This window comes from Hemicordylus capensis, chromosome 1 (assembly GCF_027244095.1).
Source record: "Hemicordylus capensis ecotype Gifberg chromosome 1, rHemCap1.1.pri, whole genome shotgun sequence".
NCBI lineage: Eukaryota > Metazoa > Chordata > Lepidosauria > Squamata > Cordylidae > Hemicordylus > Hemicordylus capensis.
In genome coordinates this window covers 219,430,404-219,450,639 of record NC_069657.1, presented here as the reverse complement: position 1 = coordinate 219,450,639, position 20,236 = coordinate 219,430,404, and the positions used below count along the sequence as shown (strand labels likewise).

General features: G+C 45.2%; 1 protein-coding gene across 1 annotated transcript in view; it reads right to left on the bottom strand.

Annotated features, from left to right (window-relative positions):
• Window positions 1-3,558, bottom strand: part of LOC128330392 (aldehyde oxidase 2-like) — a 69,658-nt gene extending 66,100 nt beyond the window's left edge. The window contains 3 exon segments of the mRNA XM_053263615.1: window positions 622-715; window positions 2,620-2,771; window positions 3,472-3,558. Of these exon segments, the coding sequence (XP_053119590.1) occupies window positions 622-715; window positions 2,620-2,771; window positions 3,472-3,550 (325 nt within the window). The 5' untranslated portion in view covers window positions 3,551-3,558.
• Window positions 3,559-20,236: the final 16,678 nt, after the last annotated feature.

Below are 20,236 nucleotides of genomic sequence, written 5' to 3'. Positions count from 1 at the left end.
GCCACCCCCATGTGGCCAATTAGCCTTCTCTGCTCCAGATTTGCTTAAGAGGCTGCTAGTTGCTGACCCCCAGAATATAGCAGCCCACATTCAGCACAGCCTACTATGGGTGATTCAGCACTGCTTGTGCTGCTCTGTGTGTGTTTGAACCCTACCTGCCCTGTTGCAGAACAGTCCTGCTCAGCTGTGACTTTAAATTGCACGTGCATTTGCACAATGAGACATCCATTGGGAAAGAATAGATGTCACATCATACAACTGTGCTTGCACAATGCAAAGTCGCAGAGGAACAGGGTTTTTCCGCCACAGTGTGGGCAGGGTTCAGATGCACACAGCTGCACGGCTGGTGCTGAAATGCCCACGTGAGGTTGTGTTGAATGTGGGCCACTATTTATTTATGGGAACCTGGGAAGTATAGGAAAATATCTACAGGACGTTATTTTGTTCTTTGTCACTGAGCTTTATCAAGATTTATTAATAGATTTAGAGACCCAATGAGGACATCTGGATTGCTGATTCCATGGGTTTCCAGGTTTTATTATGCTCATGTAATTGTAGGATTCAAGTATTATTTGTCTGCAAAGCACAGAAAAGTATGCAACAGGAGGTTTTGCTTTTTACCTCTGGATGCCAAGTTGAGAATAGCTTTCCCAGCTGCAAGGACAGGGTTCAGATCCCAAGTTGACCCTCTGCTTACAATGTGTCCTCCTAAAGACTGATGAACAACAGTATTATTAATTATTAGTAGTAATTGCCACTCTCATCCATAGCCATATAATCTAGAATGCAGCCATATTAATTGATAGGTCTCCATGGTTTTAGTTTTCGCAAATTATCTCCACAAATAAGTTGAAGAGATTTGCTCAAATAGAAGCGAAGCTTCCATACTTAGACTGCTGCACCTACACCTTGATATGCGAGAGCAATCAATAGAACCTTTCTTATCATGAATGATTGCTCCAAACCATGCCTGACTCCCCCACTTCTGTAGAGCTAGATGCTTTGTTGTAGGCCTTCTAACCTGGTAACATTTTGTTTCAAATTGAGTGACTGCATGTTGGGGTCAGGGAGAAGGTACCCAATATGTATGCATCATAGTTTCCTTATATTTGTTTCATTGCTTCTGTGCTGATTCTTTTGGTGGTAACATGATTATGGGTTTGCCAGCGGGAAGACTGCAGTGATTGGTTGATGGTGTCTACCTTACGTTTCTTTCTTGCTTACTGTGAGCCCTTTTGAGACAGGGAACCCTCATTTCTTTTTCTGTGTAAAGCATTTCAAGAACTTTTTGCTGAGCAGCAGTAGTGGTGATAATAATAATATCCTGGGACACTGAGCATTTTCCAAGACTAATCAATTTAAATGGGAGTGAGGGTCAAACTGGACATGACATGAAGTTCCATGTCATTCATTCATCTCTCTCTCTCTCTCTCTCTCTCTCTCTCTCTCTCTCTCTCTCTCTCTATCTATATCTATATCTATATATCTATCTATATATATATATCTATATATATATATATCTATATGAATGACATGGAACTTCATGTCATGTCCAGTTTGACCCTCACTCCCATTTAAATTTATATATATATATATATATATATATATATATATATATATATATGAAAAAACAGTTTTTGAAGATTGCAGCTAGGAATGGAAGAGCAGCATGGAGAAAGGGGCTGATTAACCCTTTGCCTATCTGCTAAACAATCTTCAAAGCTAATTTTCTCTCCTTTAGGGGAAAATACAGACGAGACAGTGTGAACAGGACTCAAAAGTGCTTATCTATGACTGGACTGTGACCCTTGGTGTTAGCAGATGAAGCACCTGTAACCACCCTTCTTGCCCTATCAAATAAAAGACGTGTAAGTCCTTTCATGGATTTGTCAAGTGTCAGTGATTCCCAGTTAAAAACTTGGGACTTCCTGATCTGGACTTAAAAGAGGATTTATGTATCACTCTCTTAGATACATGAATGGCTTGACCATTATTTCCAGGTCTCGTGCTTGGAGGGGACATCATGTAACCAGTTCCATCCATTGGTTTGGGGAGATGAAGAAAGGGCTTTCCTTAAGGCAGAGCAAGCAGGGCAACTGCCCCAGGCCCCACAATTTTACCCCCATTACAATTAAGTGGAAGGGGTCCTTGCATTGGCTTATCTGTCCCAGGCCCCCCACCCCCACCCCACCAGGGTTTTCTAAGAACAGTCCCGGGAGAGATTATCAGTTTGGGGTCTTCAGAAGCAATGGCCTCCTCTCCCACACTTTGGGTAGGGAATCCATGCCTAGTAGTGCTCTCAGGACAAAGAATAAAATAAGAAATGGTGTCTGGAGAATCCTTCTATCATGCTCTTCGAAGGTTGGCAACAAAGGATCTGGAGTGGAGGGCAGATGTATGAGCATAATGAATTTAGGTACCCATTGCAGGGCATTTAATGACCCAGTGACTGGCACTGGTTAGATGAAGAAATCTCTGATTTACATGAATGCAATTCAGAGTCAGGAAACTCTTCTGTAAAAGACAGTTTGCACCTTGTAATGTTGCCAGAAACCAGGAACAAGAAATGTGTGATAAAGTGCTCCTTGGGAAAGGTAACCAACCGTGTGAAAAACCCACAGCCAAATTCCTGATTTGTTCTCCAGCAAGCGTCCTCAGCTGCTTCAGCAGAGTCTGGTATGTCTTGGTTTTCTCCCTTGAGAGTTCTGAGACCACGGTGAACAGGAAATCTCTCAGCTGGGCCAAGTGGATTGCTGCACCTATCACTATCCCTGGAGCCAAATGATTTTCAGGAGAGAGAAAAACACACTTGACATTTTTAGTATTCACAATTTACATACACACTGTTTGTGTTCTGGTCTAACTAGTGCTAGAATTGCTATTTGTTGGAAAGGCAGCAAATGATAGTCTAACGCAGAAACCATGCATATACTATGTATAGGTTACATATTTAAGTCATATGTAGAACATTATCTGTTAAATATGTATGCAAAATGAACATAAATGATAATGACACACACACATATATATATACTGTGTGTGTGTACATACAACTGTCTGCCTACCTCAGTGGCCCCAATCTAGATAAGTTCAAGTCCTGTTGAATCCAAACTTAGTCACATCTAGCTTGTTCCATTGTTTTAACTAAGATTTATTCGGGACTACCTTTAGCTTCTCAGGGTGTTTTTCACCCAGAAGGCTTTGTGGCGAGTTTACTGCAGGGCTTTACTGAGAGTTCGAAGTTGCTCCAAATAACCAATGCAAAAAGTGGATTTTTAATACTGGATATAGATTGGGCTATACTCTAATGTGCAATGAAAAACCCTAATTGTGTGTGAAGTGCTCCTCTATAGCTCGCAGGGACTTCAGGGTAAACCTGTCCGATAGGTGAACACACCCCCTCCATTCCGGAGGAGACGCAAGCTAAAAAGCCCTGTGTGACAAAGCTCCAGGTAGATTAAAAATACTTACCATTGTCTTCAATTGAGGCAACATGCAGTTCTGGAATCTTAACAGGGTTAAGGAGAACTGGATAATGGACACCTAGCATTTTCACATCAAGTCCTAAAGAAAACAAAATCAGAATATGCCAAAACTGTTAGGGCAGAACTAGATGCGGGGTAGCAGCATGTTGTCTTCAAGTGTGGTTGCAGTGAACAGCTGTAAAGCGGAGGTCAGAGGGGGTTGCCAGGTGAAAAGGTCACAGGCAGACAAAAGATGCTGGACTATTGCTCTGCCCACCACTTTTCTCACAGCAACCCTAACCCCAGCTCCTGTTGGTTGTGACCTACATTAGAAGACAAGGGCCTGTCATTATCACATCCATGTCTACTTTTTGGATGGTACCATCGATTTCTAGAAGTGTCAGCAGGATTGTGGGGGGGATTTGTGAGTAAGCCCTTTAAGGGCAGAAACTGCTGCCATGTCTGGTTACCCTCAAATTGTAAGTGGGTATCACATTTAAAATATATATATATACTTTAACATTTAAACTCCCAACAGGTAGAAAACTGACATTGTAGGGAGATGGCTAAGCTAGAATATTGTCTCTGATATGCTTATTTTCTATTTATAGGGAGGTTGCATCTTATTATTATTAGCACAAGGAAGCATTCAGAAACGATAACTGCATTTATCATTATTTATTATTATTATTATTATTATTTATTAGCATAAAGAAGCATTCAGCAATGATAAAGGTTGCATCTTGTTCTTCTTCTCCTTAGCATAAGGAAGAATTCAGAAATGATATTCCACATGTGATGTCAGAAGTGGCCCAGTCCACTCTACACACCAGGGTTCCAGCACTTCACTGGAAGTAGAGACAAGGGGTATGCCTTAGTCAAGACACATCACTGAAATAGAAGTTGTCTGACCACTGTCCACTGATCATACAAAACAGCTCGTTTTGTATGACCAGTGGACAGTGGACAACTTCTATTTCAGTCTTCTGCTGTACCAGTCTCCTATTTCCAGTGATATTATTGATGCAGAATCAATTGCCTGGACCTGTGCATATGCGGCACAATGTGTTTCCAGGTTTTGTTGCTGAGCTGGGAACTTCTTCTCATCTACAGTGCTCAGTTACTTCCATTAAGGACATTTTCAGCACGCTGTGCTCACTCACTACTGATCCTGTGTCAAGAGGAGCTCAGTCCTTATGTACATACCTACACTCGTGTTCCCTACAACAAGAGGTGCATCTGGGTAGTTGGCTTTCAGGTTAAGAAGCTCTTGCAGTGACACAGGAGAAATCCATGTAGTCCTCTCTCCATTAAAAACCAGGGTTCTCCCTTTGTTCTCTTCAGCCATTCTCTGTGAACAAAAACCAAAACCAAAACCCTGCCAAATGTCTCTAATTCATTGCATAACATTGGTGCCACCTAACAGGGGTTGATGGGAGAGCCAAGCTCTCTTGAACAACTAAATATATCTTGTATCTATATATGCTTTGTAATAAATTGTGACTTTTCTGTGTAGCCCAAACACACAAGAGTATGTTTACTGTGACAGAAACAAAACTATCTCTAGTTCTAGCTTTTAAAAAAAGCTTGTACACATGGTCATTAGAAGTCAGTTTTCAGGCAGTTTTGACTTGTGTTAATGGAGACAGCTATGGACTAGAAACAGAAAAACTGTGATCAGACAACATGGATGCAAAGCTACTGCCTTTTGATAGTCTAGAGAAGAGGAGGCGAAGGTGGGAATATGGCAGGGAAGCAGGAACACAAGGTGGAATTGCTATGCAGGGCTTAAGGGAGAACTGGCTAGAGAGACAAGGTGCTGAGCTCTTCCCCCCACCTGCCAGTTTCTCTTTTCAAAGACCTGCTTTACTGGGGTAGCTTTCTAATCCCCCCCCCGCAGACACACACATAATGGGCTCTGAGAATGGAAGGAGGAGCTTTTCAGGGAGGACATGGCAGGTGCACCCAGTGCCTCCATTCCATGTCTGCCTTGTACATCCATTGGTTAACACATCTTTAGGACAACAAGTTTTGCCAGTAAAACAGGTCGTCCCCCTATGCTGCAACCCCATATGAATATAATATACCCTGAGCTGGGTTTCACGATCAGTGAGACCCGGTTCGTACGAGTGTGCGGGGAGAGCAGGAGCCCTGGGCGGCCGGAGCACAGATTGCCGGCTCTGTGATGGCCCCCGGAAGCTCCAGTATGCCCTGTGTGAGCGTGCAGGGCATACTGGGGAGACCCCCGGAGCCGGGAGGTGGCTTTTCACCTCCCCTCCGGGAGGTCTACTCGTGAGTAACTATGGCACGGAGCTGCGCTGCGGCTACTCACGATCTTTAAAACCAGATTTGTGGAGCGCTTGCTCTGCAAACCTGGTTTTTAGGGCAGGGGTAGTTAGGCGGGTTACCCGCCTTGGAACCACCGGGCTCGCAGCTGAGCCCAGTGGTTCACACGATGGGGCGAAATTGGGCTAGCCTCTGCTAGCCCGATTTCGCCCCATCGTGTGAATAGCCTCCTTGTTATTTCTCTCGTTAAAAAACACACAAACTGCAGCCTATTACAGAACACAACAAGCACAGATAAAAGATTTCTTTCCTACCATTAGTTCAGGAGGAAATATATAATCTTGGGTTGGGTCCCTGGGATGGAATTCCTCTAGCTTGCATAGACCCGAACACATCTAAAGGAAAATAGATTACTGCTTAACATTAACACATAAAAGAAGTGGAAAAGCGGATTTGTAACCCAAGGGTATACCATCTCTATATAATTACCCAATAAATCTAGATGTTTCTTTGTTGAGATATGTGTGTGGGTCACTTGCATGCATGGGCTCCCTCCTTCCTTCCTTCCTCCAATGGAGGAAGTAGTTGAAGTTTTCAGTCAACCTGTACACTTTGTCTTTTTATTGAACAATGCAGTTTATTCTTTGGGATGGCCCACCACAGTTCTTAACTGGGGGCCAGTTCATACAGCCTGTTTAGCTTGTGGCAGCCACAGCAAACTTGTGCTGATGTGAAAAAGTGTGTTCTACTAACTTTTACTAAACGCATTAGAACAGCTTTTCTTTTTGACTTCTTCAGACAGGGGTGCACAGCAGCTGAAAGGCTGAAGTTGTGCACTCCTGTCTGAAAACAAGGGGCGATCCTTCCAGGGACGTAGCTAGGAGGCAAGGGGCCCATGTTTGCCTCTCTCTCTGGAGACCCCTCAGAGTGTGGGAGATAATGAAGAAAATAGCAAGGGGTGGAGCTCGGGGGCCCCTGGGTTCTTTGAACCTATTCGCTCAATTATAGCTACACCCGTGGCTCCTTCCATGAGGTGAGATAAAGCAATTGCTTTCGGCAGTGGATTACTGGTGTGACAGCAGAGGGGCAAGATGGCCCCTTGCTGCTGCCGTTGGAGCTCTTCCGGACTGCTCAGACCCTAGCAAGCTTTGCCCTTCCTCACACTCCTTGTGATGCTTGCAAGAAGCATGAGGAAGGACTAAGAGGCTGCTGGCAACCTCCCTGCCATCTGCACCACTTTCAAAGCTTGCCTGGGCCAGTTTCCAAGGTCGTGGGGCAAATGCACTGAGCCAAATGCTCTGAGGCCCTGTTGGGCCCTCCCTACTTTATTTCATCCTAAATAGGGATTAACGTTGTGAATCCCTCTTTCATAACAGCAAATAACCAAAAGCTCTTTACTTGGGACACGCTCAACTCAAGGTTTCCTCTGTGCCAAGAACAGCTACCAAAATCGGCAGACAGGCTAGAGTTTAGGAAAGCAGCTCCTTCGGCAGCGTTGCACGAGGGCGTGGTGAGCATCTCTTACTTCTCCACCATAGGAAAAGTGGAAAATTGGTTTAATTCTTACATTCTGTTCTTGACAAGTGGGTTGAGAACATTGTGAAAATGCTTTTTGTCAGAACATGCCCGATTACAAAGCATCTCTGCAGAAAGAAAAATAAAAGGTAGCCACCGAAAAGGCTGAGCTGCTACATTACAGATATGCATTGCACATCTGTTATGGGTCAGAGCTGGTTTAGTAAGATTTCACAGGCTGATACGTCCTGCAGCATAATGCAGGTGGTGCAGACCTATCCAGGCCATTGCAGAGCTGCTGCACGAGAGGGCTGTTCCAGTACATTTTACCCTTGCATGATTGCAAGTTGCATCTTATTTGCATTATTCACATTGCAAGCAGTGCACGACCTGCAAACCGCTGTACTGGAGCAGCCCTCTTGCACAGCAGTGTCGCTGTGTGTGTTGAAGCCCTGCAGTGGGATGAGCTGGTCTGCACCACCCACGTGACACTGCGGGATGTGTCAGCCATTGTTCTCTGGCCAGAAGATATTCTTCACATATAGCTTCTCCTTCCATGGACTGTCAGTGCTCTACAGGTCTGCTTAGAGCTTTCCCCACCTACTGTAGAAGGGAGCTCAGCTCCCTCGAGCAGAAGCATCAATGCAAGGAGAAGGGAAAGCTGCATCCGCTCATTCCACACAACACATAATTAACCTATGGAATTCTCTGCCACAGGATGCGGTGACAGCCAGGGCCAGCCGGCCCATTAAGGAGTTGCCTGCTTAGGGTGCAAAGCCAGCAGGGGCAGCAACGGTCTGGGTCACGTGGCCCATGGTCTGGGTCACGTGGGCCAGGACCCAGGGTTGCCGCCCTCCGTCCCCTCCCCATGGCCTCTGCCTATGCTTTTGCTGCAGTAGTGGTGGCAAAGAGGGAGAGTGGCAAGTGGGTGATGGGGAACACCTGCCCGTTCACCTGCCCACCCACCTTCCTCGCCGCCTTCTCTAACCGCTGCTTTTACAGCGAATGGAGGCAGTGGCAGTGAGGTGGGAGGGTGGGCAGGCAGGTGTTCCAGGTGCCGCCACCACAAAGCAGCGGGTAGACGCAGTGGCGCGGAGGGCAGGCATGGACTCTCTGTTGCCCATCTACCCTCCTGCCTGCTGCTTGTGGCAGAGGCTGTGGCCAGAGGTGCCCAGGTGGGCGAGGGGGGTGGCAGGGGTCACCAGGGTGGGGGGTGGGGGCACTTGAGTTGGCTTTGCATGAGGTGCCCCTGAGCCTGGGGCCAGCCCTGGTGACAGTCAACAGCCTGGATGGCTTTAAGAGGGGCTTAGACAAATTCATGGAGGACAGGTCTATCAATGGCTACTAGTCTGAGAGGGCTATAGGCCACCACCAACTTCAGGGGCAACATGCTTCTCAATCCCAGTTGCAGGGGAGTCTCAGTAGGAGAGAGGGCATGCCCTCACCTCTTGCCCGTGGGCTTCTCAGAGGCATCCAGTGGGCCACTGTGGGAAACAAGATGCTGGACTAGATCCTTGGCCCTGATCCATCAGGGCTGTTCTGATGTTCACTGAATGGCTCTCAACTCTTGGGTTCTCCCTGGATCATGAGATGGGATTCCTAACTGCAGTGCTGACCACATTGCCTGCAGCTACTCCAAACAGTGTGGCAAGTTAGGAACATAGGAAGCTGCCATATACTGACCATACAGATCATAGGTCCATCTAGCTCAGTATTGTCTTCACAGACTGGCAGCGGCTTCTCCAAGGTTGCAGGCAGGAATCTCTCTCAGCCCTATCTTGGAGATGCCAAGGAGGGAACTTGGGAACTTCTGCTCTTCCCAGAGCAGCGGCTCCATCCCCTAAGGGGAATATCTTACAGTGCTCACTCTTCTAGTCTCCCATTCATATGCAACCAGGGCAGACCCTGCTTAGCTAAGGGGACAAGTCATGCTTGCTACCACAAGGCCAGTTCTTCTCTCCAGTTGGCTGGGTCTGACCATATTCAGACCCCCCCCCCCCGCCTCTGGGAGATGCTGCACAACTTGCTCCTGGATTGGATGGTAAGAAATGTCAGGACACAAGTGAGCCTGGCTGCTCTATGACAAGCACTGGTCCAGAACAGTGGCATCTGCAGCATTTCCCAGGCCAAGGACTAGGACACCTGGATGCAAGGCAGACAATACAGAGTTCTGCAAAACACCAGAGATGGAGACCAAACTTTGCTACAGTTTGAAGTGCTGAGTCTACACTGTCGGGAAGCATACAGAGGTAGCATGGAGAAGGCCAGATGCTGACAGTACTAGGCAAGGTTCAAAAATTATTTTGCTCTGGGAGACATCAATCCTCTCAGCAACCCTGCATATACTAGTGCAGGCTAATCCAAAATCCGAGCCCTTTTTGGGTGTCATTATCAATAGGATTTAAGTCAGGTCAGATTTCCTGGCACACCCAGACTGGCTCCTAGAGAGAATCTGAGGCAGCCTCCTCCTACAAATGTATTGTTTGGCAAAATAGCTACAAACTCAGTGCTTCTGAAAGCTGAATTAAATTCTAAGATGTCAGGCAGCAGGCAATGTGGGGGAACTGCTTAATGGGAAGCTGGTTCTCCCCTCGCTTTGTGCTTGGACTGAGCAGAAAGGCTCTGGATGTAGTTTCTGTTTCCTCGGCTCCCATTAACATGATCACATTTATTTCAGAACTGTGCAGTTACACGTGGACTTCCATGTTTTTCTCTAAACAGTATTCCCCCTACTTGTTTTAGGTAACAATTTGTGCTAACTTTGGCTAAGGCTGGAGAACTTAGTGTTGGCGAAGAATGGCATGATTGCCCATCAATAATCAATGTTCACACTCCTTGCTTTTGTCTCACTTTTGTCTCTTGTCAAACATGCTTGTAGGTTTTTGGAAACACAACAGGATCTGCACATCCTGTAAACATAGGCAATACCGGGGTAAGTCTCTGCACCACAAGCACTGATGCCTCTGTCATAACACTTTCAATTATCTGACACTGGGGTAATACAAGCATAGCCACATTAAGGAGTAGGCACACAGGGCATGTTCCCAAAGCGCCCCCTATTTCAAGGCCCCCCAAAGAGGAAGAAGGTTTCTCAACCAGATCAACACCAAAGCAGTAATGCGTGGGAGCACTGATCCCACTCCCTCTACATTTAAAAGGGACCAAAGTTCCATGTCTCTCTCCTTCTGCACCATATGACATCTTCCTTATGATGTTTATTATTTTATTATTATTGTTTAGAATATTTATATTCTGCCTTTTAGCAAAAAAAGTTCACATAGTGGCTTATATAGCAAAAGGAGTAAGAAAAGTGCCAAAGTGTCCTCATCCCAAAGTGCTCCCAATAAAAAAAAGAACCACCTCCCTCCCTTTCTCTCTCACACACCCACCCACCCACCCCCAGCAGCTACTGGAGTGCTGCTATGCTGGGCTGAATAGGGACATTTGCTCTCCCCTTGATAAATATGAGGGAGCCACCAGTTCAAAAGGGGTCCCTTTGCCCTTTGTTGAACACAGTTCAGACAATATTCTGACTAGTTGTGGGGGAGGAAAATGGACATACAAGTTTCCCTGCCACCCTGCAACCACCTAATCACACAAGGGTGTGATGATTCATTCAAACTATTGTTACATGCACCCCAATCTTCATGGCTATTTTTCTACTGTATTGTGCAGGATCCTGGGTCTTTATAGGTCTCTCCAATGCTATAAGCTCTAAGTAAACATCCCTAATATTTCTCTCTTTCTCTCTCTGTCATGTTGAATGTGAACACAAGATCACTTGTTAGCAGTGGTAAGAGAGGACGCTCCATCAAGGTCACCAAACACTGAGCATGTTGATTTAGGACTTATTAACCACAGTGTGAACTTTAGATTAATGGGGCAACTGCTAGCTACTTTGATGTAGTAGAGTAAAAAACTTAGACAATAATGAGCTTTCATCTGTAACCTGTGTATTCCTGTTGTAGCTTGCTAGTTGTTTTTGATGCATTATGCTTATAGTTTATCTATCATCTTCACATTTGTAATATTCCTGATCCTGACATATCTTGTTAGTTATTTTTGATGTATTATGCTTATTGTTTAACAAGCTGGCAGTCTATAATCATTGCATTTGAAACGTATGTATTATTGTACAATATTTAGGAGCCTGATGTATGTACTTCATTTGGTTAATTAGTGCAGGTATTACCTCACCCCCTTTCCCCTCCTCGTTTCCCTTCTAAATCCCCTATTTTGGGAAGCCAACCAACAAGTGGTGTCTACTGGCTAAAGCCAAAGATACGAGTTAAAGGAAGAAAAAGAAAATTTGGCTGAACATCTGCATTCATCGGGAGAGACTTTGAAGAGGACATTCAAGGTCTCTCTGCACCTTTGGTAGTGAACTTTACCTGCTCCCCCTCCCTTCCCCTTCTTCCCTTTCATTGCTAGGTAAACGGCTTGTGTTAGAGTTAGGCAAATTAGCTTTGCTTGCTAGGATTTTGTATCTATTGTACCTCTTTAAATCTATTTCCTCAAGTAAAAATCATTAAAGACATCTTTGGACTGGTTCCTTGAGTCTCCTCATGAATCCATTGGGAAGATCCCCTCTAATCCGGGCATTGCTTGTGGAGTTCAATACAATTGGGCTGGGCAGCTATGTTTGCCCGGAGGGAGCACCATGCCTCTTGCCCATTTCCAATTGAGGAAGCAAGCCCTGCCCCTACCCAGTTGCAAAGAATCTAGGTAGGTTAGGCTAGGTAGGGAAGTCTTCCCAGAGGAAGTAAGCCCCATGCCTTAAAGGAATAGGGTTGATTGGTGAAGCCGCTCTGTGCAAAAGGGTAGGAAAATCTCCCCAGAGGGACTAAGCCCCTAGAACAGGGTTTCTCAACGTGTGGGTCCCCAGATGTAATTGGACTTCAACTCCCATAATTTCCAGCCAAAGACCACTGGGGCTGGGGATTATGGGAGTTGAAGTCCAATAAAATCTGGGGACCCACACGTTGAGAAACCCTGCCCTAGAACCCTCTGGGAGGAGGCTATAGTCCAATCAACAGAGCTGGTAAGCTCCTCCAAGCAAGCCTCCCTGAAAGGAGTAGATAAGTCCATCAACCCAAGGAGTGAGGCCAGAAGCCAGACATTTTGTTTAATCATTGGCTGTAGTCTGGTGTTGCATTGGTGAAGCCTCTAACTAGAGCTTGATCAGGAGTAACCCCATGGATTGGAGCTTGGAAAAGGCAGAACATCCCTTGTGTGTAACACTATCCCTCAATGCATGCTACTTTAAGGTAGTATTTAAACCAGCTGCTGAGGGGTGGTTCAGATGGCCCCCATCACACAATTAGAGGTTGGTGCACCAAGTGGGGGAAATGTGTGGACCCATGCTCCACCTCCACATGTTTAAAACGGCTGTTTGGAGTATTGTCCAAGTTGGCCCAACGGTGTGACATTGTTGCAATGTTCCTGCCCCCAATATCCACAGTTTCAGTCTAAATTGGGCCACCTGCACGTGCTAGATGCACCAGAAAAAGCAAGCACACCAGACCCAATAGTGTGGTTAAAGATGACGCCTTGTTTGCTCTTTCAACCCTGGGGAGGTGGTGGATGGGAAGGAATGTGTGTGGCAATGAAGCATTTCAGAAGCATTTCTGCCTTTGGCACTGAGCCATGTTAAACGAATAGTGCAGATACAGCCTGAGGCATGGCTGACCCTTCAGCAGAGGACTTGATCATTCTTGTTCCCAAGGCAAGTCCTTCAGCGACTCTTCCCATTTCTCTTCGCCTCTCAACTCTAATACGTATTTTATAAACCCACAAGCTATTGTGGGGATGCTATCCCAGTGTGCTTCACCTGGCAAGCCATTCATAGACATATAAATATGTGGATATGGACTCCACATTGATGGGGCAGATTTTACCATGTCACCAAACAGGTTTGCAGAGCACAGCAAAAACTGCCATCTCAAAGTATCACAGCATGCATTGTATGTTTTAATCCTCTGTTGTGAGCTGCCCAGAGAACAATTTGTTATGGGGTGGCTAACAAATAAAGTTGTTTTATTTGTTATTGTTATTAATCTTTGCATAAATTGGGCCTAAATTCAGGATAGTTCTTCAGAGGATTAGGAGTTCATGAATACAACAAATATTTATACACCACTTTTCAAAAGGAGTCCCCAAAGCAGTTTACATGGATATAAATAAATAAATAAATAAATAAAAATATAATAAATGAAATGAAATGGAATATCCATTGTATTCATAAGGATTAGGAGTTTAGCAAATCCCAGAGAAAACATTTAGATAAATTCATGGAGGACAAGTCTATCAATGGCTACCTGCCTTGATGGCTATAGACTGCCTACAGAGACATCGTGCCTCTGAACTCTCCTGCCATCGCAGAGGAGTAATGGCAGGAGAGGGGGCTTGCCTTCATCTCTTGCCTATGGTCTTCCCAAAGACATCTGGTGGGCCACTGTGGTAAACAGGGCTAGATAGGCCTTGGGGCTGATCCTGCAGGGTTGTTCTTATATTCTTATTTAATCACATATCAGGTTCAAATTTGGACATAAGCTTATTGGCTCCTGAAAAAGATTACAAATGTTCATTCATTAGAAATGTGGAAATTACAAAGCTGTAGCTTACTCGGTTTCCCTTTTTAGAACATAATGATGAATCTTCTTGTTTACTTTCCTTTTCCTTTTCATCTTCTCCTTCTTTATCCAAGCAACATTTCCCACTCCCTGCCAGTGGACAGCAATCCTAAAGAATGTAATGGTTTCGTTACAAGTTACAGCTTCCAAAAAACATGAGGGTACCATACCATCAATCCCTTCACAGGAGCTTAACTGTGCCCTGCATGCCTCTGCTATCCTGAGCACGGAAAGCTCGAGCTCTTGCCCTCATTGATCTGTTTCTCTTATTCCATGACCCGAATGGCCGAAGATGGAACCACTCTGCACTAGGGCAGACCCTGCTACACTTGGCCTCCTCTGCTGAATCTTGGCAAGCACGTGAAGAGAGGCAAGCTGCTGCCGCCTCCTGGGACCTTATAGGCAAGGACCTAGAAGAACCTCTTCCAGTTGTACTGCCAATTAAGTCAGTGCCTATGATGGGCAATGAAGAAGGCCTCGGTCGCTTGGCTGCATGGAACCAAGTGATCAAATGCTCAGCCAAGCTTGGGCTGGACACAGAAGCACATATGAGTCCTCCTTTAGCATCCGGCAAGGGGACTGTATCCTGGTCAGCTCCCTCCCTGATGACGGCAGATTTTTCAAAAGAAATCGTTTAGGTCAGATATCCAAAAATTGCCCAGATCAAATATACAAGTGTTGAACATGTAATGGAAAGCCTAATGTGTCCGGACGTCCAGCTTTCATGCAAAGAGAGCTAGGTCTCCACTGGGCCAAGCATCTCCTTTTGCACAGAGTTCAGCTTTTCATGATGGTGCAGAATTTGGCTTTTAAGCACAGCATGCATTCAGCCTCGCCCATTTTCTCCCACTGCAGCAGAACACATTAACTACCCCACACAAACTATGTTTGTGTGGGAAGTAAACAGACTTAGTTTGTATGGGGGAGTTAACGTGTTCTGCAGTGGGAGAAAAATTTACAAATGTGATCCTTCCTGCATATTATAAAGTTAAAGGAAACTTGACAACATTAATGCATTGATATACAGTATTCATTTGTTTCTCTTACCTGAGAAAAAGCACTGAAACTGTCAATTATAGGTCTGTACCCAGTGCACCGGCACAAATTACCTGGAAGAAGTTGAAGAGAGATGGAAAGAAGGGAGAGAGAAACATTTCAGCTGGTTTCCCAAATCATCTGAACATTCCATTCTGAACCATTGAGCGTTCAAACCAACGCCCCCACCACTCACTCACTCCTCCTCTCTCTCTCTCACTCCCACACACACACTCTTTATTTCCACATGCATAAATTGTGGCCCTTTTACCACACACTGCTTAAAAATTGGTATTTTTTAATTGTTTTAATTAAGGGGTCCAATATAGGCCACAGCATGTGCCACAAAAGAGAGAGAAGCTGCATTGTCAGATGACTCAAGACACAGAGCCAAAACAAGAGCTGAAGATTACTGAAGCATAGTTTTTTATTTGTTTGTTTGAATAAAGTAATAGCTCAAGGCTCTTCTACAAGCACTGAAATAATAATTAAAACTAGTTGAACCGGGTGCAGAGCATCTGTGCCTCTAGTTCTCACCTTGGCTTTCCTCTCTCTCTCCCTGCCCAATGGCCACCACTTTCTTCTTGCCCTCCCTGACTGATGGCTGCTGCTCAGCCATTCTCCTGTCTAGCAGTTTCTCCCCCCCCCCATCCCCATTGCTATCCAGCAGCTGCCTGCGAACTCTCATGAGAGCTGCCACACATGGGATTAGCAACGGGCACGTTTGATAGATAGATAGATAGATAGATAGATAGACAGACACCCAAAGGAAGATAGATAGACAGACACCCAAAGGATCTAAAAAAAATGCCATACATGTCAACATTTTGGAGAAAGCTAGCTTACCATCCAGAGCTGCAGAGATCTGCTCCATGGTGGGTTCGGGGTGATTCCTTAGCAAAGAATACATAGACATCACCATTCCAGGGGTGCAGAAGCCACATTGGGAGCCATGGCACTGGGCAAGCCTTTGCTGGAATGAAAACAAGCTCTGCTCTTGAAGCACATCTAATCTGAGGGCCCAGAGAGAAACATGACCTCTTGGATGCGGGGACTTGTCTCAATTAGTGGCTATAGAACTTGGCACAAAGGGCAGGAAATGACACAGAGAACTGTGAACTAATTTTTATTTTTTGACCCAAGACACCTTTGTATCATGGCTCCAACTGATGCACAGTGTCACCATGATTCTGTGCACAGAATCTGGGACATGTTTAAGACTCATCAAAAGGGAGCCACACTTGCACAGACCTTTGGCACATGGGATATGATCCCTATATATATCACTTTGATTTTTCCTGTGCCTTTAACAGCAGCCTGTCAAAATCAGTTCATGATAAGCTTTCCCCACCACTTTCTCTCCATGCCATAGAAAGCTTTGTTGGTTACATTTTTAGAGCACAGTCAGTGACCAAGCTGGCAACTTACCAAATGGTCACTGTGAAATAAGCATGCACTCCATCACCTTTCAATCAATCAACCAATCAATCAACCAATCTTATTATGTTCTTTGACCAGCATAACCATAGCCTTTTACTCTCACCTGAATGGGATTAAGTTTGGTTTTTGTGCTTCCAACGCCTTCCACAGTGGTGACTGCAGCCCCATGCAATGAGCATAATGGAAGTAGGCAAGAGTTTGCTGGATAATGTCTTCCAGATGTCAAGGAGAATTCTGATGCCTTCCTCTGTTGACTCTGCTCTAGCAGGGCCATCTTTAGCTCTATTTGGATGCTCTCAGGGCTAGTCCCAACCCAATAGGCAGTATGAAAGTTGTTTGGTTTATCAGAGTCCCCTGGAGGGTGTAAATCCCTCCAGAGCAGAACACAATTGTCACCCCTAGCCCAGGGTCTGACACCAGGGTCTGGGCCAGGGGTCTCCCATCTTCCACATTTTCCCATTTACAAGCTCTTTTTCATTTAGTTATGGATCAGGGGAAAAGAAAACCACTGAGATTAAAGTCATCCCTACGCTCTGCAGATAACAAGAAGGGCCGAGGAAACAAATTAATTTTTGCCAGTGGCAGGAATATAGTTTGAACCAGAGCCTGAACAGAAACTCAGTGTTCATAGAGCCCTCTTAACAGCCTCCCATTTCTTCATGCCCACTGGTGACCCCCTTGCCTCAGGTTCTTCCCCTCACCCGCTCTGTAAGGGGGCCTGTGCTTCTGTCAAGTTTGAGGTATGTCAGAAGTAAGGCAAAGAGCTCCCAAACGGGCAAGCAGGACTCTCTCTGATAGGGAATTCCCAGCACCTGCACCAAATTACAATTCCCAGGATTCTTTCCCCAGCGGGGGGCAGAAAAAAAAGAAGAGAACAATGCCTGCCAGCTGATATTAAAACAACGTGTGCTTGTGGTGCAGATATACCCAATATTTCCCCCTTTCTTGAAGGATACCGTATCTTCTTGGAGTCGGGGTTATATGTGGAGACCATCACAGTGCAGGCACCACAGCCTCCAATTCCACAGCCGTACTTTGTTCCTGTGAGACAGACTCACAAAACATTGCTAAGGAAAACAAACGCTGCCTCTTGAGAATCTTTCAATTGTGTTTCACATTACTGTGTTTCCCACTGGAGCGGGGAGGAAAAGGGGAAACAAACAACCTAAAACCTCTTTACCAAGCGAGTAGCCAGGCTTGGGGAAACACTGTACAAGTCTTTGGTTTTATGATCGAGTGAATGGCTGTCCTCCTGCACAGTGAGCTGCCCATCAGCGGCCTTCAGACGTGGCATGGATGGACTCTTGACTGGCTTGGAAGTAGCGAGTACACATCCCTCTGGGACAGCCTGTCAGTCAATATTTTAAACAGAATATTTTAAATGGACTAATTATTGTTCTGTTTGTTTATGATTGTTTGTTAACAGGGGCTGACATTCTGCACAGTGTTACATATCTGTAACACTGTGTGCCTCAGGAGAGGAAAGCTGGTCTTGTGGTAGCAAGCATGACTTGTCCTCTTAACTAAGCAGGGTCCACCCTAGTTGCATTTGAATGGGAGACTAGAAGTGTGAGGTCTGTAAGATATTCCCCTCAGGGGATGGAGCTGCTGCTCTGGGAAGAGCAGAAGGTTTCAAGTTCCCTCCTTGGCAGCATCTCCAAGATAGGGCTGAGAGAGATTCCTGCCTGCAACCTTGGAGAAGTCTCTACTAGTCTGTGTAGACAATACTGAGCTAGATGGACTTATGGTCTGACTCAGTATATGGCAGCTTCCTATGTTCCTATGACTGTTGTGGGGATGAAAGGATGCTTCCTTTCTTTCTTTCCTTTTCTTGCTGGGTTGAGCAAATGGGGCGGGTTGCACAATCAGTGCTCCTGCAAGGGTCACCATGGGATGTGGGAGAATGGAAACACTTTGGGAAGCACTGCTTGCGTAACCACCCCATTTGCACAACCCTGATGCTTCCTTTAATCTCCTCAACAGCCTTGCAGTGCAGTGTTATGGACACATAACACTGAACAGAATGCCAGTCAGCATTTGTATGCTGCAGCTCACAATAAAACATAAAACCATCAATGAAAAAGCCACCAAAGCTTTATCAGTAATTTAAACAAACTAACTAACAAACAAAAAACCTACAGCAGCACAATACCATTTCAGAGACAGAAAACCAGGGCAAGGCAAACACCTGTTTGAAGAGAAGTGTTTTCACAGCCCAGCAAAAGTGTTTTCACAGCCCAGCAAAGTGTTTTCACAGCCCAGCGAAACAGCCCAGCAGGTATAGCAGCTGAATGGGCCTGCAAAGGAAAGAAGTTCCACAAGCAAGGTGCTGCCACTGGGAAGGCTCTGTTGCACAGCATTGCTAACTGTCTTTACCGTGAGTAATGAAACAGCGGATAATGAGGCATTGAGTCTATGGGATCGCGGGGGTAAAGTTCCTAGACTCAACCCCCTCCAATGCCCCCCAAAGTGAAAACAGGCCGAATAAAGTGCCCTCTGTGCTCCATGGGTCTCCTGGTGTCCAGCAATGCCCCCCCGCAAGTTACAAGTGGTTGCAAAAAGTCCCAGAATATCACGGAATTTCTCCAATTGTATATATATATATATTTGACAAAATGAGCCACAAAGTGGCTCCTGCAGAAAAAATGGTGGCTGGAAATGGGCTTTGCGGTCATTTCTGGCCTTCTAGGAACTGCAGATACATGGGTTTTAGCCCTTTCATATCCATGGATAAGGAGGAAGGGTATCTATTTGATACTTGCAGATATGTGGAACTGCAAATAGTGGTTCTGCGTATAACGAGGTTTGCCTGTACTCTTTTATGGTTGATTTTTATTTATATTAACATTTAACTCTGCATACTATAATGAGGGATTGCAAATAATGTTTTGGATTAATGCCACTGAAGAAGGCTGAGAAATAGCCGAAATGCATATGACATATTGTAAAGAACCATTAGACATCTTTCTGGAACAATTCATATACGTATATACAGAGATGTAAGTTTTGGGCATGTTATGGCTCAGACTTCTGACTCAGAAGAGTCAGAGCAGGAACGGGAGGATTTGTCTGCTAGCGAGGGCTCAGAGGCACAGCAACAGGATTTGGCAGGGAGACCAGAGTCCAGACTCTGGAGCTGAGGATTCGCAACAGCTGCCAGACATGATTTCTGATGGGGAGGAGCCTGGGATTTCACCTGTCTTGAGAAGACGGCTCAAGAGGGAGGCTCAGTGGAAGTCACACAGGTGCAGGAGATCACAAGAGAGGAAGCAGAAGTGCTGACTCAGGGAAGCCGGATTGGCTGCTGGTTCTCTTGAGCCATATATATTTGGCAGTCTTTCAATTGCTCAGGTGCTGTTTGCAACATTCACTGGCTGCAGATAGTGTGTCATTGAATTCCAAAACTTTATCCGAGTTCCAGTTTGCCTTGTTTATGTTTTCCTGCTTTGTTCTGTTAATTCCTTGCTTCTATCATCCTTCGTTATTTTCATTCCTTGCTCTGTGTTTTCTTTCACTTATTACTCAGTTATTGTTAGAGGAGGGTACCTAGTTCAGTTCAGGGGACTTAATTCATTTACTGTTTTTCTTTGTGAGCCTTTTATATTTCATTCTCGCAGTTCCGCTGCCGCTTTCTGTTAACTCACCGGGGAGTGCTGAAGGGGGTTGTAAATGCTGTTGGGTTAGCCGAGCTAACAGATTTATGACAGGGCGGTATAAAAATAAATAAATAAATAGATAGATAGATAAATTCATGGATTAAAAAAAAAGAAATATCCATGGAATTTCATTAAGAACATCATACTAACCTTGTACATACTGACTGGATATCTTGGAAGAAGTATTCATTTGGACTTTTCAATATTA